This window comes from Bos taurus, chromosome 9 (assembly GCF_002263795.3).
Source record: "Bos taurus isolate L1 Dominette 01449 registration number 42190680 breed Hereford chromosome 9, ARS-UCD2.0, whole genome shotgun sequence".
Taxonomy (NCBI): domain Eukaryota; kingdom Metazoa; phylum Chordata; class Mammalia; order Artiodactyla; family Bovidae; genus Bos; species Bos taurus.
The window spans coordinates 67,239,873-67,265,265 of record NC_037336.1 but is presented as its reverse complement, the minus strand read 5'-3'; the positions used below and the strand labels follow the sequence as shown (position 1 = coordinate 67,265,265).

The 25,393-nt window shown below is 37.3% G+C and overlaps 1 protein-coding gene across 1 annotated transcript in view; it reads right to left on the bottom strand.

Annotated features, from left to right (window-relative positions):
• LAMA2 (laminin subunit alpha 2) overlaps positions 1-25,393 on the bottom strand; it is a 699,730-nt gene that overhangs the window by 423,832 nt on the left and 250,505 nt on the right. Inside the window, exons 5-7 of the mRNA XM_002690220.6 lie at positions 11,670-11,849; positions 7,722-7,811; positions 5,910-6,027 (exon numbers count right to left, since the gene is read on the bottom strand). Of these exons, the coding sequence (XP_002690266.2) occupies positions 5,910-6,027; positions 7,722-7,811; positions 11,670-11,849 (388 nt within the window). The remainder of the gene's footprint in view (positions 1-5,909; positions 6,028-7,721; positions 7,812-11,669; positions 11,850-25,393) is intronic.

Sequence of the window (25,393 nt, the reverse complement as noted above, 5' to 3'; positions counted from 1 at the left end):
AAGAACACCTTGGTAAGTTTTTAAAAAGTACTTTTATTGTTTTAATGGATACTTCTTTAATCATAAATAAGTGTGACAATTTTTTATATGGTTATGTCATAGTTTTTTCCTGAGAAATGCCTGTTTCAATCTTTGCTCATTTTTAACAGTTTTTTAAAAAAAATTTCTTATTGCTATGACTCTTAATACAGTAAAGATATATTCCCCCTTGTCCAGTTTGTTGCAAATAGCTTCTTCAGTTTGTTGGCTTTGATTTAGGATATAGCACTGTTGCTGTATTAATGGAGAGTTTTCAAACTTTATTCTAGGGAAGTATATAATCACAAATATAAATCACTAGGCATGATATGCAGTTTTATATCTTTAGGACAATGTACAAGAATTCTTAAAAATCTACTGTAAAAATATATTGCAAGTAACCGTCAAGATTTCTGCTACCAGTATAACTAGAGAGAAACACAGAGGAATACAAATTTATTCTCACATTATTTAGAACTTGTATTGCTGACTGTACTTATAACCATGAGCTAAGGCAGGTAAAGACTGATGTTTGAGAAGCATACACTCCACATATGAGGGCCCTCTGCCTACAGCTCTGGCTGCTGTTTAAAGGTCCTGGACCTGCACATCTTCCATCTAAAGCCTCAGAGGACACAGAGAGTACCTACTCACAAACAACCATTTTACACTCTGCCATCAGCAGTTTGTTATTTCACTGAATGTTCATGACACATGATAGAAACTGTCTGTTAGTACAGGCTTAGCAATGGAATACATACCCTTTGCACTTTATAGATACATCCTGCCTCAAATAAGCTAGACTGATAAAATCCAAATTAAATTCAAGTGAATTAGAAGGAAATTATTCATTTTATCTTTCTTTGTAGGAGAGATGGGAGGTTGGGCTTCCCTGGTGGATCAGTGGTAAAGAATTTGCCTCCCAATGCAGAAGACACGGGTTCAATCCTTGGATTGGGAAGATCCCCTAGAGAAGGAAATGGCAACCAACTCCAGTATTCTTGCCTGGAAAATCCCATGGTTAGAAGAACCTAGCGGGCTACAGACCATGGGGTCACACAGAGTTATACACAACTTAATACAATCATTGTAGGTTGTGACTAAACAACAATTCATTTTATAGAGGGATTTGTCATGTTGCAAAAAGATGTTTCTAAATCTTCAGAGGTGACTGGAACACCATTCAGCTTGGAAGCTAAAATTTTCATATAAACTCTTATGAATATATATATATATCACCGAAAGCACTAGGTATACAAGGTTTTATGGTTAAAAACCCTATCTTTATTTTATAGATTTTTTTTTCAGTTTGTAAATCCAACCTCCCATCTCTCCCACAAAGAAAGATAAAATTGTTTTATAATAACAGTATTTTTAAAAATGTATAGAGCGGCAAGTAGAAATTTCCTTCTGTGTTGCTCTGTCTATCCCTACGGCTAATAATCCTAATAATTGATCCATCCTTTCCATTTCTTTGTTTAAACAGATATATATTAGTGGAGAGTGGTAAAGGGTTTTGCAGATCCACTTAACATTGCATTATGATAACTGTGTGATAGAAAGTCAGAGACAACGGGAGGAATCCCTACCCGCAAATGATACTCCCACCTGTAACTGCTGATATTCCTCAAGCAGAAGAGAAATTTATTAAATTTAAGGAAATCTGAGAAGAGATATTCATGGTGTCATTCAACTCAAACTCAGCCTTAGGAATGAAAGTCTGCTCTCATTTGGCAGAAGTTGTGGAGATCCTGAGGGATCATCAGGAATGGAGTTGGGAGTAGAGGGAGAAAAACGAAAGGTCGGGCATCTGATGCTGTTAAGGTTTACCCCTTTACACCACTACGTAGTGGGGCCCCATTCCTCCAGATACTTCTCAGAACAATGACTGATTTCTAACCCAAAATATCTTCACAAGCACACAGACACAAATCAAAAAGCAAAAGAGGTAAGGGCAGAAAACGAAGAGACTCAAGACACTGTAGTATATGCAGAATCTTAGGCTTAAAAGATAACGTATAGTTAGGAAATAATTTATGATTAAATTCTTTTATAATTCAATAATTTTAAGGACCTATCATGTCTGATACATGATACACAACAAATACATTTTATTCAATTCATATATAAAGTTGGCATTAGTTTAAAATGTCTGCCAAGCCTGTTTTGGAGGCCATAGACACCTCTTGAACTGAAAAAATGTGATTGGGACTGATTTGCTAAAATATTAATATTTGAATTCAATTGAATCGGGCTTTCTGACTAGTTGGGATTTATAGTTCCGCAGAAGTTTTTGTTTTTAGGTCTCATCTTGGCCTGAATAGATCTCCAGAAACACAGGTTTCTTTAGAATCCCTGTCACCATTACGGGACAGATGGCAATACTAGGCTACATATGACAATATCAGTCATCTGTTATGTTTCTTGGGTATTTCCCTTCAGGAAAAACTGGACATATGGGTTGTTTTCAAAAATGACAACATTCAATATTAAAGTATAAAAGAGTGCTTGTTGGCACATGTTTACATAGCCCGTTGTTTTTATGATTTCTCACTACTGGCTCTTTTTTGGTTGTCACTGTCTAATAATTACTATAGCACCAGTTCAGTTCAGTTCAGTTCAGTCATTCAGTCATGTCTAACTCTTTACGACCCCATGAATCACAGCACGTCAGGCCTCCCTGTCCATCACCAACTTCCGGAGTTTATTCAAACTCATGTCAATCGAGTCGGTGATACCATCCAGCCATCTTATCCTCTGCTGCCCCCTTCTCCTCCTGCCCCCAATCCCTCCTAGCATCAGGGTCTTTTCAAATGAGTCAACTCTTCGCATGAGGTGGCCAAAGTACTGGAGTTTCAGCTTTAGCATCATTCCTTCCAAAGAACACACAGGACTGATCTCCTTCAGAATGGACTGGTTGGATCTCCTTGCAGTCCAAGGGACTCTCAAGAGTCTTCTCCAACACCACAGTTTAAAAGCATCAATTCTTCAGCACTAGGTTTTCTTCACAGTCCAACTCTCACATCCATATATGACCACTGGAAAAACCATAGCCTTGACTAGACGAACCTTTGTTGGCAAAGTAATGTCTCTGCTTTTGAATATGCTATCTAGGTTGGTCATAACTTTCCTTCCAAGGAGTAAGCGTCTTTTAATTTCATGGCTGCAGTCACCATCGGCAGTGATTCTGGAGCCCAAAAAAATAAAGTCTGACACTGTTTCCCCATCTATTTCCCATGAAATGATGGGACCTGATCCCATGATCTTTGTTTTCTGAATGCTGGGCTTTAAGCCAACTTTTTCACTCTCCTCTTTCACTTTCAACAAGAGGCTTTCTAGTTCCTCTTCACTCTCTGCCATAAGGGTGGTGTCATCTGCATATCTGAGGTTATTGATATTTCCCCTGGCAATCTTGAGTCCAGCTTGTGCTTCTTCTAGCCCAGCATTTCTCATGATGTACTCTGCATAGGAGTTAAATAAGCAGGGTGACCGTATACAGCCTTGATGTACTCCTTTTCCTATTTGGAACCAGTCTGTTGTTCTATGTGCAGTTCTAACTGTTGCTTCCTGACCTGCATACAAATTTCTCAAGAGGCAGATCAGGTGGTCTGGTATTCCCATGTCTTAAAGGATTTTCCACAGTTTATTGTGATCCACACAGTCAAAGGCTTTGGCAGAGTCAATAAAGCAGAAATAGATGTTTTTCTGGAACTCTTGCTTTTTCGATGATCCAGTAGATGTTGGCAATTTGGTCTCTGGCTCCTCTGCCTTTTCTAAAACCAGCTTGAACATCTGGAAGTTCACGGTTCACGTACTGCTGAAGCCTGGCTTGGAGAATTTTGAGCATTACTTTACTAGTGTGTGAGATGAGTGCAATTGTGCGGTAGTTTGAGCATTCTTTGGCATTGCCTTTCTTTGGGATTGGAATGAAAACTGACCTTTTCCTGTCCTATGGCCACTGCTGAGTTTTCCAAATTTGCTGGCATATTGAGTGCAGCACTTTCACAGCATCATCTTTTAGGATGTGAAATAGCTCAAATGGGATTCCATCACCTCCACTAGCTTTGTTCATAGTGATGCTTTCTAAGGCCCACTTGACTTCACATTCCAGGATGTCTGGCTCTAGGTCAGTGATCACACCATCGTGATTATCTGGGTCATGAAGATCTTTTTTGTACAGTTCTTCTGTGTATTCTTGCCACCTCTTCTTAATATCTTCTGCTTCTGTTAGGTCTATACCACTTCTGTCCTTTATCAAGCCATCTTTGCATGAAATATTCCCTTGGTATCTCTAATTTTCTTGAAGAGATCTCTAGTCTTTCCCATTCTGTTGTTTTCCTCTATTTCTTTGCATTGATTGCTGAGGAAGGATTTCTTATTTCTCCTTGCTCTTCTTTGGAACTCTGCATTCAGAATCTTATATCTTTCCTTTTCTCCTTTGCTTTTCACTTCTCTTCTTTTCACAGCTATTTGTAAGGCCTCCCCAGATAGCCATTTGCTTTTTTGCATTTCTTTTTCTTGGGGATGGTCTTGATCCCTGTCTCCCGTATAATGTCAAGAACCTCTGTCCATAGTTCATCAGGCACTCTGTGATTGTCACTGATACCATTTCTAATATTAGCATTTTATATTATTATTAATGTGAAATGACACATTGAAAATATTAATGGATTACTAAAATAGATATTCTTTCTCCACTCATTTGATTTCTTGCCCTCTCCCAGTTACCTTCTCTCCTATTCTTCACAACTACTGTCCCCATACCCTACCCTTTACTAAGTATAACTAATGAATCAGGGGCCTTCTTCTTCCCAGATAATAAAATGAGTCTAAGCTTTAGGGTATGATCTCTCCCCTCTGGTTTTCTCCATTTATTAGATGACAGGTATTCAAAAGCTATTTACTAGGGGAGGAACTATATAAAAGGAGAACAGGCAGAGAACCTGCAGCTATACTGGTTTGATAAGCATTTTATAAACATACCTGTTTAGAAGGGTAATCTCTATATCCAGTAGGTTTTACTGTATGTTTATTTACATTTCTCTCTCCCTCTCTCTATGTGTGTGTGTGTGTGTGTGTACTATTACTAAAATAGTAATAGTTTATTACTATTAGTTTAAAATGTCTTCCAAGCCTGTGTTGGAGGCCATATGTACCTCTTGAACTGAAAAAAAAATGTGATTGGGTGCTTCACTAAATGTGATTTGCTAAAATGGTAATATTTGAATTTAGTTAAATGGGGCTTTCTGGCTAGTTGTTTGGATTTATAGTTTAGCAGAAGTTCATATAGGGGCTTACCTGGTGGCTTAGACAGTAAAGAATCTGCCTGCAATTCAGGAGACCTGGGTTCAATCCCTGGGTTAGAAAGATCACCAGGAAAAGAAAATGGTAACCCACTCCAGTATTCTTACCTGGGAAATCCCATGGACAGAGGAGTCTGGTGGGCTACAGTTCCTGGGGCCACAAAAGAGTTGGACATGACTGAGAGACTAACACTTTCAGAAGTTCATATATGTTATGCTATAAACTTTAGATTCACACCTGATAACAGTAAGTGTATATTATGCTTTTATCTACATCTCATAATTCTCTCAGAGAAGGCAATGGCAGCCCACTCTAGTACTCTTGCCTGGCAAATCCCATGGACTGAGGAGCCTGGTAGGCTGCATTCTCACATAGTGGTAAATTCATAAGTATTTTGTAAATATTTGTCAAAAAAATAAAATCTTGAAAACTTTAAAACAGGAGAGTAAAAGAGCTTACAGCTACTGTCTTGGATGAAATGCATATGAATTTGACATACGAGTTCACCTGAAATCAGCATGTGTTTACACCACCTGTGCCCCAGGAAAGGAAGACTTACACATGGTGTTTGACTGTCTGGAACATACCTTCACATTCACTTTTGGTCAGAAAAGTGCCTGCTCTCCAAGGTTTCTGATGGAATCCAGGACAGCACTGGTCACAGCTATCACCACACGTGTTATGCTCACATTCACAGCGGGATTTCTAGTAAAAAAAGAAAAAAAGTTGGGGGCAGGGTGGGGAAGCATATTTCAGCATTCTTTGGAACCATAAATGAGGGGTTTCTCCTGAAAGGTAGAATGAAGACAAGAGAAAACATGGAGCCTCTGAACCAAAATCTAAAACTCCTGTCAGTCTGGGAAGGAAGAGGTTCCAGCAGCGGGAGTGATGAACATATTTGATCACCAGCTTTGGGAGGGAGGTTCAGGCTGGTACTGGAATCACTGGGCTCAGATGAGCAGAGAATGAAGGCCCAATCAGGAGTGGTCTTGAAGACTAGAATCACTTCTCTAATTCCTGAGATCCACAGGTTTTCTGGGTTGGATGTATCCATTTTAAGGTTTCCATCAAAGTACTATTAACATTGGAAGGACTGATGCTGAAGTGGAAGCTCCAATACTTTGGCCACCTGATCCGAAGAGCTGACTCATTAGAAAAGACCCTGATGCTGGGAAAGATTGAGGGCAGGAGGAGAAGCGGGTGACAGAGGACAAGATGGTTGGATGGCATCACTGACTCAATGCACATGAGTTTGAGCAAGCTCTGGGAGTTGTTGATGGACAAAGAAGCCTGGTGTGCTGCAGTGCATGGTGTTGCAAAGAGTTGGGCACGACTGAACGACTGAAGTGAACTGACTATTAGCATTTAGCATAGGAAGAGGGGAGAGAGTAGATGGCAAGGCATGGAGAGGCAGGGATAGAGGAGAAATCTAATACTCCAAGCCTGAATCTCCTGTCTGCAAGTGTTTTGAGTACAGTCTTATTTCACTGCATGGAACCGTCCTTCCAAGGCTGCTGTGCAGGTTCTCAAATCTTGGGAAATACTGCTCCTCAGTACATCTGATAGATAGTGCCCACACCCTGCAGAAAGCAGGACCACAACCTTGTGAAGAAAACTATTCCAGGGATTTGAATCTTCCATAGGAAGTAATACTATGATGCATTACTCAGAAAACTAGCTTTGAAAGAAATATCATTTGTATTACAGTTGTCGTAGGAAAAAGTGTTTACCTAGGTAGCTACATTCACTGATCTTACTATCCAAAATATTTCTGCCATACATAAAGTAGATGATTCTGTATTTCACCAGATTGTTTATGCCTGAGAAAAACAGATGCTCATTCATCTTCTTTGCTTAGGTTATGTTCACTTAATACATTGTCATTAATGAAAAATGCAACCTAAAACCATTCCAGCATTTTCTGACCTCGCGATTTCAAGCTCTCTTGAATACTCTCTTTTACTCTACTCCTTACTGCCCCATCTTACCTTGGTCTCTGGTTCCATGGTCATTTATATTTACTTCCAGGTACATTTTTCATTTGTTTGCATTAATATTTTTTGATGAAAATTCATAAAAGAAAGAGGTTGATTGATGACAGGCATTCTCTAAAGCTAAATCATACAGCAGGCTGTCATAGCTAGAGAGGTTTCAAAATAGATAGACTGGTTTGGAGCCTTTTTGGGAAAAAACTAATCTGTTTTCTGATACTGTAATGGCGCCCTTCAAAGTCTATCATCCTAACTGCCAGCTCTATTTCACCCTGGCATGGCTTTCTGTTACGCCGTCTAAGTGGGGATCTGACACCCATTCACAGCGTCCCTGTCAGCAAAGCTTCTCATGAAGCATTTTACAGTTCAGAGCTTCATTTTACCTAAGCAGCCTAAAAATATACATACATTTGTCACTGGATCAAGTGGACAAGCCCTGGCATGACCGTAGCAGATGCACATCCCTCCGACCGAAATATCCTTGACCGAGTAGTAATACTGCAAAAAGCAATCCAGAGAGAAATCCTGTTAAGACTACTGCAAGGTGGAAGGAGCATTCAGTTAAAAACTTGGCTTTATGCTTCTACCCTTAGTTGGAAGCTCTAGAACAACTGAAGGCTCACAAGAGTATCCAGTAACTCCTCACATTGAAACAATGTTCCAGGGGCAGAATGCCTCTATAGTTCATGTTAGGTGGGCATTTTAGAAATTTATTTCCCACAACAATACAAAGTGCTGCACAGTACAGAAACTCCATGCTGGAGCATTTATTATCAAAAGCAAATTGTTACGGGGTCGGGGGAAGCAAGGACAATAATTCTTCATAAAAGTTGAAAGACAGAAAACGTCTTTTATTATCATTTTAGGAATGCCAGCGTTCACGAATCATACGCAGACTGTTCTACTTAATGAATTTGAAAAGAATCAACAAATGTAAGGGAAAGGGTGCTCATGATGACACATTTCTTAAGCATATCAAGAAGCACATGAAAAGTAATTAACTACAAGATTGGTTTAATATAATGCAAGACATAAACTAGATGTGCAGAACACTATTTCTTCATTATTATGTTAAAATGTTCATGCAATTACCTTTCTGTTTAGGTTAACATAGGACTGCCTCAAATTATTTTCATCTACCTAGCTATTTTTGAAAGGTTACTCATAATTTATACAACTGAACAATTAAAAAATTTTAACTAATTTGTATATCACAAGTTATAGTTAGTTGTGAAAGTACTTCATATTATCTTGTGGAATCTAAATAGTCATCACAGTGGTAGATAGTTCTATTATTCCAATTATTTACACTAAACACACACACACATATTTAGTGAGAATAAATAGATAGATACAAATCTGAGTTCTCTGACCACAAATTCTCTTTTCTAATTTACTTCTTTTTTAAACATTTTTTCTTTTTGTTTTTGCTGTTTACATACAGTATCTTTTATAATATTTTGTGTTACTTTATCTTACTTGATACACTTACACCTCACACTATTGTAACTTGCAAGGAAGTTTATATTTCATTTAGACGTTAAACTCTGCGTTTCACTAACTTCATCACCTAATAATACAGATAAAACAGGCATAGTTGCTCAGAATGCTGATACAGAAGTTTTGTGGATGTTTTTAAAACTGCTTTAAATATAAATGTGTAATGCTTCATTTCTAAGTCATGAAGAAGAGTTAAAATTCAATATCCTATTTTTATACATTTAAATTTATATGTAGGGTTTACAGAACTTGAGTACTTCCAAAAACATAATTAATGTTGAACTTTACTGCACTATTTTAAAGGTTCATATACAATGAAGTTATAAATAATAGATGTGCACCCCAACACCCTCTCTGCCTTCAGCAAAAGATGATAAAAGGAACACGTTTACTTCCATTGATTTTTTTCTTTGATAGATATACTGTCAGGAAAGATTAAATTTCACTTCAAAATTATTCAGTCTTCCTTGGTGTGTATTTTTAAGTCATGCCAAAATTATAATTAAAAGTGATTTTTTAATAAGTGAGGAATCTAAACTTTGCTGTAAAATAATGATTACTTTTGCAGAAGACAATTTACAATAGACTGAAATATAATACAAGGCAAAATTATTTCAGGTTTGGAAAGGGCACTAAAACATCCAACATGTGTTCTATGAGGACATAAGACTTTAAAAGTTATTTTGTAATGATGGAGAAGTTAGGTGTGAGGAAGTTAAGCAATGAGAAAATGTATGAGGAGTCCTCACATATTTGTGAAAAGCACTGCCCTTCAATATTCAGTCTGTAGGCTCAGCACTTTGCTACCTGGTGGCAACAGTTGAACCCCAGTAGGGTCATTGTGGAACAATGTTTTGTCTCACAATCTCAGTTTCTCCCTACAATCCTCTTTTCTCCTTTGCTTCTAGTCACACAGTAGATATTCTGTTTGCATGTATTTGATTTATGGATTTACTACTGAACTGAGTCTCTAGCTAATACTGTCTTGGTTGCATACATGCATAAAAGGGAGATGACATAAACCAGAGAACCTGGCGGGACATGGGAATAGGAGGAAGCATAGTTATGACTCATAGCAACCTGAGCTATAAAGAAAGCTGAGCGCCGAAGAATTGATGCTTTTGAACTGTGGTGTTGGAGAAGACTCTTGAGAGTCCCTTGGACTTCAAGGAGATCCAACCAGTCCATCCTAAAGGAGATCAGTCCTGGGTGTTCATTGGAAGGACTGATAATGAGGCTGAAACTCTGATACTTTGGCTACCTCATGCAAAGAGTTGACTCATTTGAAAAGACCCTGATGCTGGAAAAGATTGAGGGCAGGAGAAGAAGGGGACGACAGAAGATGAGATGGTTGGATGACATCACAGACTCAATGGTCATGGGTTTGGGTGGACTCCGGGAGTTGGTGATGGACGGGGAGGCCTGGTGTGCTGTGGTTCATGAGGTCACAAAGAGTCAGACATGACTGAGCGACTGAACTGAACTGCCTGAACCTGGGCAGATCATCTATGTCATAATCTCTCAAATTTCTGTTTGAAAACAACACCTTTACTAGCTTCTGTTTCCACTGATATGTTGAAAGGATGCTATAATCATTATTTTTCCTGATATTCAATTCATAAAGGAAAATAAAAGTGTATACAATCAGTTTTTTCCCTAGTATCTGTATTCTTTTGAACTAGAAATGCATTGTGATTCATTAAAGAAGCATGAAGCTAAATTATTTATTTAGATAAAATGGTCCATGGACCAGTGGCATCCATATCACCTGCAAAATTGTTAGAATTACTGTTTTTCAGTTCTGTCCTAGATCTACTGAATTCAAATCTGCATTTCCACAACATCACCAGTTGATTCCATGCATATTAAAGTTTATCAGGATGTGATGTGGTGTGAGTGTCTGCCCGTGTGTGTATATGTACTGAGTCATGATATAAAATGTATTTCTTAGTGTGGGTTACAAGCCCACAAGGCCAATTATAATAGTTGTACAGATAACCCAAAGTGTAGAAAAACTAACTTTGTCCTCAAAATCAAGAGAATACACTAGGCAGTATGAGCTCCACTGTACCAAGAGGAAACTAAAGTTTAGAAATGTTAAAAAGTTTGATATTTTTTACACATCTAATAAGTGGCCCAGAGGCTGGATTTAAACAAAGGAAGGTCCATGAAATTTTAAAGTCTTTCATTCCTCCACTGAAAACTATTTTTTTAAAACTATTTAACAGACAATTATGGAGAAGGAAATGCCACCCCACTCCAGTATTCTTGCCTGGGAAATCCCATGGACAGAGGAGCCTGGCGGGCTACAGTCCGCAGGGTCGCAAAGAGTCAGACACGACTGAGGGAGGAGCAGGCGCTCCCCAGAGGCCCCAGAGGTTTTGATGGCACAGCCAAGGACTGTGGCTGAGGACTCCCAGCTCCCAAGCCTCTCTCAGCAGATAGGAGCATGGAAAACTAGAATCTAAATTATGCCTGATGGCTTTCCTGGAGGCTCAGTGGTAAAGAATCCCCAGCCTGGGAAGACGCCACGCGGCAGAGCAGCTGAGCCCATGCATCACGGCCACTGGGCCAGTGCTCTAGCGCCTGGAAGCCGCAACTACTGAGGTCTGTGGGCACCAGAGCCCATGTTCTGGAACAAGAGGAGCCACCACGGTGAGAAGTCTACGCCCCGCTGCTAGAGAGTAGCCCTCGCTCCCGGCAACTAGAGAAAAACCCACATAGCATGAAGACCCTGCACAACCATAAATGAATCACATCATTAAAAAATTTTTTAAAGTAAAACTATTTAACAGGCAATTAAAACAATAGGCCCAATATTATTCACAGATTCCAATATGATTCCTCATAACTTACTCTTCGTGTGACGATGGGGTCAATTTCTCTTGGGTCTTTGTGAGCGAACATCATCAAATCGGCATTCAAGGTGCGGATTCTCTGAAACCTCAGGCGAATATAACGAGCAGAGGTAAATTCTAGCAGTTCAGGAGAAGGATCATCAGCACTCGGTCTCCCATTGATCAAAGAAATATGAATCTACACAATTTGGGAAATAATTTAACAATTAAGTTACCAAGATTTACATATCTGGTTTTATTTAACTTTTCTTAGACAAATAGTTAAGCTCCCCTTCTCTCAGTTAGGCAGATACAGGTTCATATTTACTAGAATGCAGTGAAGTAATTGAGGAATATGATGAATGTACATGTACCTGCAATTTATTTGTTTCTATTTCAGGCATTTTCTATATACTGCAATTAATTATGTTTCTATGTTCCAAGTCAGTGCATCTACTTGAACTTCCTAGGATTTCCAAAAATTCTTAAATCAGTCATTCTTTTTCTGAAAATTATTGCAGCCAAAAATTATTTAAGATTCTGGCATATATTCCCATATATTTTCTGGTGGGAAACCAGAAAACAAAATATCAGACAAAAACAAGAAATCATCAGGAACTCAAATTTATTTTTATTCTGAGCTTGAAAGTATCTAATTATATTGTCTTAAAATGTATAAAGAGAGTAAAAATTGACACATTACCAGAAAAATTATGCAAATCTCCAATCACAGTGAGACATTTCCATAAGGTGGCTTTTGTTATTTCTTTTTTAGAAAATGATAGCTTAAGAAGGCAAAATTTACCAAGGCTATAACACATTCTACGAAAAATATGCTGTTTGAAAATATATTAAAATTTGAGTAGAATGGAATATTCTTTAGGAAAATAATTTTGCAAAATTGACACCAGAAGAAATCAAATCTAACCATGCCATTTTCCATAAAAAATCAGAGAAATGATTATCCTTCAAAGGTGAATTGAGGCCCACATGCTCTCACAGGGATTTCGAGAGCAGAAAATTCTAATGGGGGTTGGGGGGAGGTAAACGGTTACATAAAATAAGAAGTACTTCTATCACATATAAAGGAATTATTTTTCTAATGCCTAAAGAACTTCTATAAATCAACAAGAAAAAATACTGATGACATAACACAGAAATATAACTATTTAAAGAAACAGAAATAGAAATGGCTATTAAACTTCTGATAAGATAGTGAACCTCATTTATAACAGAACTCTTAATTAAATCCACTCTAAAAGCTTTCTCCATTTTTTCAAGTTGTCGAATCCTAAAATATTAATAATACTCCCTGATGACAAGACTAAAAGGGGTACAACAATTATTACACATTTACAGGTTGAATGTAAAATGGTATAAGTCCTTATAAAGGTGAATTTAGCAATAACTGTCAAAATTACAAATGCACAGAGTTTTTTACTTAGAAATTCCACTTCTGGGAAATTACACTACACAGATGTTTTATTAGTATATGTGTGTGTGTGTATACAATTAACATGTAATTAATGATATGCAAAAATGCACCGCATTTCTAAAATATTTTTTGATAATAGCAAAAGACTGGAAAGAACCTAATATCCATCAATAAGAGATGGGTTAAATAAATTATACATCTATATAGTGAATTATGTGTACCACACAAAAGAATGAGGAAATTCTCAAAATACAGGTAGGAAAAAGTACGTTCAATTTTTTGTACTTTGTAAAAGCATTCTTACCTATGCAATAAACCAAATCAAATCAAAACTGTTAAAGAAATTGAAATTGAGTGGTGGGTTTTGGGCTGAACACATGCACATACTGTGTATATGCACAAACAGGAGGCTAAAGAGACAGGATTACAAGAAGAAAGGAGCCCTGTGCTAGGCTGGGAGCTATTCAGAAACATGACAGTCTGTAAGTCACTGGAAACTGTGACTTGAGGTCACCCACTGGAATTTTCATCCACTTTTGCAAGATGATATATCATGTGTGTTAAATACATTTTTTTGACAGGAGAAGCAATATGTGTTTCCATTCCTAACATTCTGCATCTAGATAATCCCCGAGAGCATTTTACAAACTGACTGCCAATAAACTACTGAGTCACTAGAGGAATAAACACAGCAAACTCTGAGATGAGAAACTAATTCTGATGTCACAAAGGATAGACTCAAAATGCCTCATGATAAAAATATGAAATGTCCCAGCTAATTGACTCTACTTTGAATACTTAATAAAAAATAAATTCACTTAATCAACATTTGAGGATGATAAAATTCAAGGTCTCCTAAAATAATGAATCTCGAAATGCTGAATGTCCTCCCTCTGACACTGAACATTTGAAGAGTAACATAGATCTTGTATATTTCACAGTTCTGGCATCTAGCAGGTGAGCCAGAAGTGTATTTAAAGTCAAGTTGTCTCTACTACTTAAGACGGTATCCATTAAATGTTAAAGAATGAATAAATAGATGTATACAGCAGCTAAAATGAGTTCCCCTTAGAGGTTAATTTTGGCACCCAAAAAATCACCAGTGTCCTTGAATTCACACTTAAATTTGTCTTAGCAAGATCTTCCTTGACTGCTTCTAAAAAAGCCATTTGAAAAAAAGGAAATCAGAACATGTCCAGGATTAATGTTTCTAAAAACTATTAAGGCTTATTTGGTGTTAATGCTACAGTGAACTGCACTTGTTCCGTACATAGAATTAATAAGTCCCTCATTTAAACATAAAGGAACTTTAAAAAAATGATGCACATGTTCAAATTTAGGTTTGAACACCTAAATTTGAACACCTAAATCATATCATACACCATATGATAGCTACAGAAAGGATTCAGCAAAAGAACACTTCTCCTCACAGCTTTTGTATTTTCATCAGGCTACTCTGCCAAGAGATCTTGTGAGAATAGTTAGTTCCAAGCTGTTTCTGAGACAGAAAACCAGACAGCTGTTTGGCCATGTTGCTTGCAGCTTACTTCCATTTTTTTCCTTTTCCGTTTTTTTTTTAAACTCTCCTTCAAAATGAATCATAATATTGGATAGGCTATTTCCACTGGCACTTGGCTGTGTAATTCCAAGTCCACTGGAGTTTAGCATGCTTCCTGATTTCCTGTGGGGTGACAACTGGAGAGTGTCTATCTTCAAAAAGATGAAAAGTATCATTCCTCAAGACTACCACTGTCTTGCTGCGAAGCCATGGGAAGTCTGTGTCAGTCTAGTGTCTTCTGAAATGATTTCCATTACAGACATGTCGGTGGATGTATGTTCAAGCTGTCAAAGGAATTCATTCCAACTGAAAATATCAGCCTGATTAAACAATTGGTTTTAGATTTAAAAGTTACTCTTCTCTGAAATTAGTTTTTGTAGATAAAAAGAAAAAAAGAAACGTCTCTTTTTATGACCAAATGACCAAATTAATATGCTCTACCCATCGAAACCATCATCTTTTTTTAGTATAAGGATACCATATAAATCACATTTACTTGCAGATGGCTAAGATTTGGGGGCCTCTATGGGTATTTTTACCTTAATGATTAGAATTTAACTAAAAATGATTTATGAAGCAAGTAATACAATTTTTAATCTAGGTAATTATGTTCATATTATTATTATTATATTTTTCTATTATATTACTACATCTGCTTTAGATTACTGGCAGAGCTACACTCCTAATACCCCTCCCAATGATACAAGTTTGTTGAGTAAACGGATACGTGAAAGAATGAAGGCTACTTAAGGATCATTAATAATGGTAAGAATCTTTGAAATGAGAAATGGAAGTAGATGAAACTGACAACTTGATGAACATTTTGAAATCCCCTTTGATTCATCAATTTCTAGGTGTGCCAAAGAAACAGGTACAACAGTTTGAGAGTAAGGTGACATCAGGAGATACAACAAGAATTTTCATATGTGTCAGATGAGCTCAACTATCTATAGGTATGGTTAAAGAATGTGTATATAAACGAGTGGCTAAGCCTTGAGGAACCTCTTAGATCTAATCATAATTTATATATTAGTTCAGAGAAGGAGAATAAGATCACAATAAAAACTCTGAAAAATGAACTCAATCACTTGTATTTTATCCAGTGGGAGGGAAAAAAGAAAGCAAGCGTATCTTTGGAGACAGGGAGTGAGCGATATGAAGGTTAAGAAAAGGTGACGGCGTGTCACTGTGTTTCCAGCACAAAGCAAACAAAGGCTCTGACTCGGGCTCTAGGTGGTCAACAGAAACCCCCAAATGATCAACTTTCAGCCTCCATCATACTTGATCTAATAGCAGCATTTGAAACAATTGATTGCTCCACTGATTTCCAGGACACCACACTGTCTTTTTTTTCCTCTTACATCTTCAGCTACTCTTCTCGATCCCGCTCAAGACTTACTACATTTTCTCCTCCCTAACTTTCTAAAATTGGAATACCACAGTGCCCAGTCCTTGGCCTTGTCTTCTGTTCGATCCACACTTACCCACATAGTGATCTCAGCAAAGCTTGCAGATTTAAATGTCACCTATACTGATGCCTGCCACACTTAACATCTCCAGGCTTGACCCCTCCTCTTGAGGTCCAGATGCAGAATCCAACTGCCTTCTTAATCCCTTTAAGTGACTGTCTAATAGGTACCTCAAACTTGTATCTCAAATTGAGTTCTATTCTTCATCTCCCAGTGTTTCCAATCTCATTAAATAATTTTATCCTTTCAACTACCCTGGACTCACAACTTGGAGTCATGCTTGCCTGCTTTTGTTTTCCTTCTTACAACTAGTTTTTCTGCAAATCTTGTTGACTTTACCTTCAAAACATACCCAGCATTCAAACACTTCTCACCATCTCCCCTAAAGCCACCTTGGTCCAGGCTTTCATCACCTTGAACTTGTGTACTACAATAATGATCTGAACAGGTCACCCTGCTACTGCTCTTAGCTCCTTAGGAGTTTTTTGGCAACATAGCAGATGTTTTTCTGTTTGCTTTTGTTTTTTCTTTTCCTAAGTTTTTGGTAAATGTTTCCATCAATTCATTCTCTGTATTTCTTAAAAACAAAAACCACAAGTTTAACATTAATAATTTAAAATACTGTAAACCAAACAAAGCCAGCTCTTACTCACACTGCAAGTTGGTCTATGATTTCTTTCCTTCTGTTTGCCAGATGATCTTCAATAACTTCTACAAAGAAATTCCTCTTCAATAGGTTCATGCAAAAGCTAAAAGCTGGTCATTAACTTTATGAAAATGGTGTAAACCATAGCAAAAGAGGTCTATTCTCATCTCAAGCCTCATGCCATAACCACATTCATCACCATCAAACTGCCCAAAAGTCATTATTTCCTGAATGAGAACAAAAGCTTTTATTCTCTCCTCATCATTTGGTGCCTCAAAAATGGGCTTTCAAATTGTGTTGAGGTCTGCATCTGTTTCAGGGAGCTCTCTAAATATGCCTTATAAACTATAACCCTGGTCATGTCATGCTTTTCTGTAAGACTTTCCAGTGGTTCTCTATTTTACTGTCAATAAAAGCCAAATTTTTACAATGAACTGAGAGATCCTATACTATCTGCAATGTCAGCGCCCCATCCCTACCCACTAAAACTGCCGAAGAAGAAAACAATGATTTTCTAGAGCTCTTTTCCTACTTTATCCCTCAACCACACTGCTCCCACCAGGCTGCCAATTTTGTTTGGGCATGCCAGATAGGATCTTACCTCAGGGCTTTTAAACTTGGGTCCCTTGCCTGGAATGTTATTCTCCCAGATATTGCAATGCTCACTTTCTCATTTCAAATCTTGCTTTAGTTCAGTTCAGTTCAGTCAAAAGCTCAGTCGTGTCCGACTCTTTGTGACCCCATGAATCACAGTACACCAGGCCTCCCTGTCCATCACCAACTCCTGGAGTTCACTCAGACTCACATCCATCAAGTCAGTGATGCCATCCAGCCATCTCATCCTCTGCCATCCCCTTCTCCTCCTGCCCCCAATCCCTCCCAGCATCAGAGTCTTTTCCAATGAGTCAATTCTTCGCATGAGGTGGCCAAAGTCCTGGAGTTTCAGCTTTAGCATCATTCCTTCCAAAGAAATCCCAGGGCTGATCTCCTTGATTAGGCCTTTTCAGTGAGTCCTTCCAAGACTATCTAATTCCAATGCAAACTTCATCCTGGCACTTACTATTCTCCTCTACCTGCTTCATCTTTCTCCACACTACATTTCCTCTTAACACACCATGAATATGATTTACCTCTTTGTTGATTATTTCTCTCTACTCTCTAGAGTACAAGTCCCAAGCATTTCAAGATTTTTAATCTACTTTGTTAACTGATATATCCCCAGAAAACAGTACAGCACCTTAAAAATATAAGTGCTAAGTAAAAATATTTGGATAAAGAAACATAAATTCTAAATATTTAACTGGCCTCCTACTTGAAGATCAATTTCATAGAGTAATCAATTTTTCTGTTTTTATATGAGTAAATCTTTGAGTACGGTATTTCCATAGTATGAAATTAAAATCAGTAATCCTTTATATCATTTTCTATCAAAGCATTTTAAGTTGATTTAGAGATAATTAGGAATTAACAGCTTTGATCTTACAATTTACTTACATCAAGGTCTACTATATTTGCTATTATTAGTTAAACATTAGTTAACTTTAAGTTTTATTTCAACAGGCTATTTTCAGCCGAGAAAGACACACATGTCCTAAGATATTGTATTTCAATGTAAGGACTATTCAACTTAATTTTAGCACAAGAAAAGTAAATCTATCCATTGATATTCTATTTCATAGTCCAAACTATAAATTGGTATGCTGTTAGTTACACTAGAGTCCATGAAAACACAACAGTATATTTAAACTATAGATTCTTTAAACCCTATGAATATGCAATAGCTATCAGTAAAGTTAATTAACAGTTACATACTACCTTGTCTTTAGAAGGAAATTTTATTACTAAATGTATTATCTTTATGGGTTATCATTATGTTTACTATATATAACTAGTTATTGAAAAATAAACTTTCTTATCTCATCAGAAAAATTTCAGTGTGGTTTGTTTTCAAAACTCTTCCAAATCAATGCAATACTTTTAAAGTCTTAAAAATATGAAAATATATGAATATATGAAAATTAATGCATGGGTAATAAAAATACACTGGATAAACAATACAATTTACAAAATGTCATGCATAAAACCAGTTAATAAAATATTTAAACATTTCAGACTAGAGATTTCTCTATCAAGAATCATTAGGTTCTTGGGGCTTCTCTGGTGGCTCAGTGGTAAAGAATCCACCTGCCAATACCACTGACATGGGTTGGATTCCTTATCAAGGAAGATCCTACATGCTATGGAGCAACTAAGCCTGTGGACCACATCTACTGAGCCTGTGCTCTAGAGCCTGGAAACCACAATTACTGAACCCACATGCTGCAACTACTGAAGCCCAAGAGCCTTAAAGCCTATGCTCTGCAACAAGAGAAGCCACCCCAATGAGAAGTCTGCAGGTTGCAGCTGGAGAGTAGCCCCTGTTCACTACAACTAGAGAAAAAAACCCGTGCAGCAACAAAGGCCCAGGACAGCCAAAAGTAAATAAATAATATTTTGAAAGAATCTTTAGGATCTTAGTGAGAAAATGGGGTATTATAACCATTTTTCAAGCCATTATTTCCAGTTCTATCAGGCACAGTTTATTGAAGTCCTTTTTTCATTTTCTTTTCCCCATATTTTATTTCCTCCAACTGATGGTTGTTGTTTTATTGTAATTTTTATTCACCCAAATACTGTTCATTTGTATATCCAGAAAATGAAATTCTCTGAAGGCCTAACACACATGCTTACAAAACTTTATCTCTGGTATACCTCTTCATACTTCAATATTTCTAACTCATTCATTTAGTCAGTCAGTCTCTCATTCATTCAGAAATATTTATTAGATGCTTACTATTAATACATTCCAGGCCACTGAATTATTTTCACTTTCCCTTCTGTGTCATAAATCTCTCTCATTTATGAGCCTTTGTCAAACATGTTTTATGTCTCCCTACTGCTCTCGTTAGCACAGATGTACTTTACACATCCTTCTGGTCTCAGCTAAGATGTCAATTCTCTTTCTTCCAGGCATAGTTCCATGGCTGTCTAGGACTCTTCCTATGAATTCTCCAAGCTCCGCTATTATCACTGCCCATTTACTTTATTCTGTCTGCCAAGAATAGGAACTTTGTCTTATTTACAGTACAGTTTTACTGATTAAACGAATGAATAGTGTATAATAGATTCAATAATTTGAATGAGTAATCATCAGTGCCTAAATATTACAGATTGTGATAGAATTTCCAATGAATTAACTCTTCAAACATTCACAACTGTTGCATTGTGTATATTATTTAAATTTTGACTTTGTATATATTTCACTGATTTTTTAAATTGGATTTATTGGATTTACATCAAGAATTTTAGTACATATTTTATTTGCCATACTTCAATAAATCTCACTATGGGTATAATAATTCAAGTATCTAAAAAACATTATATATGGATTCCTGTAATCCCAACATTTGGATGAATCACAAAAAATATTATTTAAGTCACTAATAGAGACTTTTTTATATAATATATATATATATATATATATATATATCAGGTATAATAATGTAATATACCTGTATATCCTTAGGTACCTCAATATTCCTACTTATCAGAATTGGAAAGATTTTCTTTTCATGTACAATGTACTGAATTATTTTGAAAAGTCCTTAATAAATATCACACTATCATTAGAAGTTTATAAGCCCAACAAAAACAACTACACTTCCAAGGTTGATGACTACTCTGGTGTTTGAAAAGTAATAGTTTAATATATAAAATGTTGAAGACTGTGCATGATATTAACTCCATTAACTAACTTATTCCAAGAATACAAGGATGCCCATCAGCAGATGAATGGATAAGAAAGCTGTGGTACATATACACAATGGAGTATTACTCAGCCATTAAAAAGAATACATTTGAATCAGTTCTAATGAGGTGGATGAAACCGGAGCCTATTATACAGAGTGAAGTAAGCCAGAAAGAAAAACACCAATACAGTATACTAACACATATATATGGAATTTAGAAAGATGGTAACAATAACCCTGTGTATGAGACAGCAAAAGAGACACTGATGTATAGATCAGTCTTATGGAATCTGTGGGAGAGGGAGAGGGTGGGGAGATTTGGGAGAATGGCATTGAAACATGTATAATATCATGTATGAAACGAGTTGCCAGTCCAGGTTTGATGCACGATACTGGATGCTTGGGGCTGGTGCACTGGGACGACCCAGAGGAAGGGTATGGGGAGGGAGGAGGGAGGAGGGTTCAGGATGGGGAACACAGGTATACCTGTGGCGGATTCATTTCGATATTTGGCAAAACTAATACAATATTATAAAGTTTTAAAAAAAAATACAAGGAAATGTCAGCTTAATGAGCTATTTAAGAAATATGACTGTATCACTGACAAATGTACCCTGAGCTAAGTCTTAACAGTCTTTCACTAACCCATAAACTATTTGCTTTTTGACACCTACTTGGTTCCAATTCCAGCTTGTGCTGGAAGCCAGAAGAAATATCAATAACCTCAGATATGCAGAAGACACCACCCTATGACAGAAAGCAAAGAACTAAAGAGCCTCTTGATGAAGGTGAAAGAGGAGAATGAAAAGGTTGGCTTAAAGCTCAACATTCAAAAAACTAAGATCATGGCATCTGGTCCCATTACTTCATGGCAAATAGATGGAGAAACAGTGGTTGACTTTATTTTTGGGGGCTCCAAAATCACTACAGATGGTGACTGCAGCCATGAAATTAAAAGATGCTTACTCCTTGGAAGGAAAGCTATGACCAACCTAGATAGCATATTAAAAAGTAGAGACATTACTTTGCCAACAAAGGTCCATCCAATCAAGGCTATAGTTTTCCAGTAGTCATGTATGGATGTGAGAGTTGGACTACAAAGAAAGCTGAGCACAGAAGAATTGATGCTTTTGAACTGTGGTGTTGGAGAAGACTCTTGAGAGAGTCCCTTGGACTGCAAGGAGATCCAACCAGTCCATCCTCAAGGAGATCGATCCTGAGTGTTCATTGGTAGGACTGATGCTAAAGCTGAAGCTCCAATACTTTGGTCATCTGATTTGAAGAACTGACTCATTTGAAAAGACTCTAATGCTGGGCAAAACTGAAGGTGGGAGGAGAAGGGGACAACACAGGATGAGATGGTTGGATGGCATCATCAGCTCAATGGACATGAGTTTGTGTAAACTCTGGGAGTTGGTGATGGACAGGTAAGTCTGCTGTGCTGCAGTGCATGAGGTTGCAAAGAATTGGACACAACTGAGCGACTGAACTGAACTGCTTCCAGTTGCCCCTGAGACTTAAACTGCTTTCCTTCTCTTCTTTGGAATTACAATTCTTGAAATTGTTATTTCTGGATGAAAGCTTTTCCTTTCTATCCAAGAAATATTTATTCAGATTCATCACTGCCAAAGCAATGGTTGTTAACAAACTGCAGTAGATTAAGAAAATTAGTTTTCTTCAATGTATTGGTCATCTTGTTTTTATTTTTCTCCTATCCTAGTGAAATTAGTTAAAACACTGTGCTCTAAAGGTTGTATAGCTTCTCTCTTGGTCAAAGAAAAGCACCTCTCTCTGTCTCTCAGCCTCTCTGTCTCTCTCTATATCTCTATATCTCTCTCTGTATCAAGAGTTATTTAGAGTTATTTGTTTTTATACCAATACCAGAGTTCATGTGGTAGTAGTTTCTAACTTGGAGAAGGCGATGGCACCCCACTCCAGTACTCTTGCCTGGAAAATCCCATGGACGGAGGAGCCTGGTAGGCTGCAGTCCATGGGGTCTCTGAGGGTCGGACACGACTGAGCGACTTCACTTTCACTTTTCACTTTCCTGCATTGGAGAAGGAAATGGCAACCCACTCCAGTGTTCTTGCCTGGAGAATCCCAGGGACGGGAGGGCCTAGTGGGCTGCCGTCTATGGGGTCGCACAGAGTTGGACACGACTGAAGCGACTTAGCAGCAGCAGCAGCAGCAGTTTTTAACTCCTATGGAATTAACATATAGAAGGGCTAAGTGGTTTGGAAAGATAAAAAATAGAAGCAAATTCTTAGTTTAGGAGTTCCAATTTTCTCAAAGTTTCAAAATTGGTATAGTCCTTCCTTCAAAAAGCTTCTGATGGTCTTCTTGCTTTGTTCAAGTCAAAACAATCCAGCAAAGCATTTAATTCTAAGTACTTTGATCTTAGATTAGTTACATCTGGAACATGTCCAGATGGGTGACATGTAATCCATCATAATTGAATAAAATACCCCATTGGTCATGATGTATAAAAGAAACAATGACACTTAAGATCCTGAAGCTTTGAAAAAAAGGAAATAATTACTAAATGTAGATATCATCTTTTTTTTTTCCTCTAAAAGAACTTTGACTCACATGAGCTCATTTTACATTTATTTTAAAATTAATAAATATTTTCAAATAATAACTTATATAAGTACTCCAAATTGCACACTTTTCATTTATCATTTGTGTTTTTCTTCCTCCAGTTAAAGTATACAATATTAGCACGGACAAAAGAAAAATTGTCAAAATGAGTTTCCTCAGTCTGTTTTGGGAATATCTCATTTAAATTGTATCAAATGCAGATGTCATTACTAAATCTTTGTGCTGTCAAACTAAGACTTTACAGGGATAGAGACATCATCTGAAATTCACAGCAAGGAAAGAATCTAAGAGGAGTAGCTTCAGAGAAGAGCATGAGGGGAAAACACAAGAAGAAAAATTTTGACTCTCCTCAAACATTTTCATTGCTCCAAATTTTGTTCTGGGTGTGCCTCAACCAAAGATAGACTGAGAGAATAAATCATTAGGCATCTATTCCCACCTCATAGCTATTTAAGAAATTGCTCTGGAATATCCAGGAGCTTACATATGAAAACAATAGTGGTTATATTGTGTATTTACTGGATACCAGACACTCTAGTAGGTTTCCCAGATGGTGCTAGCTGTAAAGAACCCACCTGCCAATGGAGGAGATAAAAGAGACATGGGTTCAATCCCTGGGTCAGAAGATCCCCTGGAAGAGGGCATGGCCACCCACTCCAGTATTCTTGCCTTGAGAATCCCATGGACAGAGGAGCCGGGCGGGCTACAGTCCATGGGGTTGCAAAGAGTCAGATACAACTGAAGTGATTTAAACACTCAGAGAGTTTTGCAGGTGATCTGTGTGTACTAACTGATAGAGTATTAACTCACTTAATGCTGACAACAATCTCATGAGATTGGTGTTATTATGATCTCTTTTTTTAAGAGAAAACCGACATTGAAATGTTAACAAGCACGGCTAAGCTCATATAGCCAAGATGTGTTCTGATTCTAGTCCAACCTCATTAGCTGAGTTCCTCAGCTCACCATTTCACTATCTCACAGAGTAGGAGTTTAATAAGCATTTGTTGAATGAATAACAGCTGGTTATCCAGGCACTATTTAAAGACTTGCCACAACATTAAGCTTACCACTGGTGACACAATCTTCTCCATGCACTCCTTCCATTATTTATTTGTCTCATTTCCATTCCAAACCTGTCTGTGACTAACACTGGTATTTTAACTTCATTTTCTCTCTATTATCCTGCTCCTCCTCCTCTGGAATTATCTAGCTTGTTCACTTTCCCTAGCTCTTGATTTTGTTTCATGAAGTTGCACCAAGTTTATCCTACAAGTTTTATCCATTCTAGAGTTCTTTGGGTAAGTGGTTTACCCCAGGTCACCACTCAGGACCCATCCCCAGGTCAGATGATGTCCAGGCTCCTGCAAAGGGGCAAGAATGAAGTAAAATAAAGCACAGAGGATCACTAAACAGAGGGACAGTCCCAGACCTGGGATCCAGATCAGGTCTCCTGGCATTGATCCACAGCAGTAGAGAACCTTCTGGTAAATGGAAGCAAAGCTCTACATTAATAAAACCAGAATCAAAGCCTGTCAAGAACTGAAGGCTAAAGTATTAATTGTTCTTCAAAGAAACAACACCTAAGGTCTTAACATCATAATAAATGAAATTGATTATGACAGGTTTAGTATAAGCATCTTTGTAAATAAAAACCACCTATTGGTATGCAAAAGAAATTAATTTATACTTCATGGCAATTTCTACTATGTAGGGAGTACTAAAATCTCAAGTTATAGAGAGAAGGGGAAAATAATATGTTAATATCAAAACTAAATATCTGTGAAATTGACATGCTATTCCTTACTGTGGAGGACTATTAGAGACAGTTCCAAATATAAAAAAAACAACTCAGAGTACAATGACCTACATTAGTGGGACAGAACAATCAGTACACTTGAAAGACATATAATAACAGCACAAAGGAAACTTAAGCAACATTTTCCTGTTTTGTTTTCAGTCCCTGTGTGGGAACACTTGCTTAAAATTAAAATAAAATCTTGGAGCAAGAGGTCTAGATACAAAGCCAGATCCTGCGTCATCAGATTGGAACAAAACCTAGATGTGTACTTGAAAAAGAAATGCAGCCTCTCATTCTTTCTCTGGCTCAAGGGTTCCTCAAAGAAATGTGTATGTGTATGTTGCAAGTATATAAATGAAGTCTGTAAAGATACATTACTTCATTTTTTTTTTTCTGCTTACATAGAAGAGCATGTGGGGATGGTCACTGGCAATTTCAATTAATT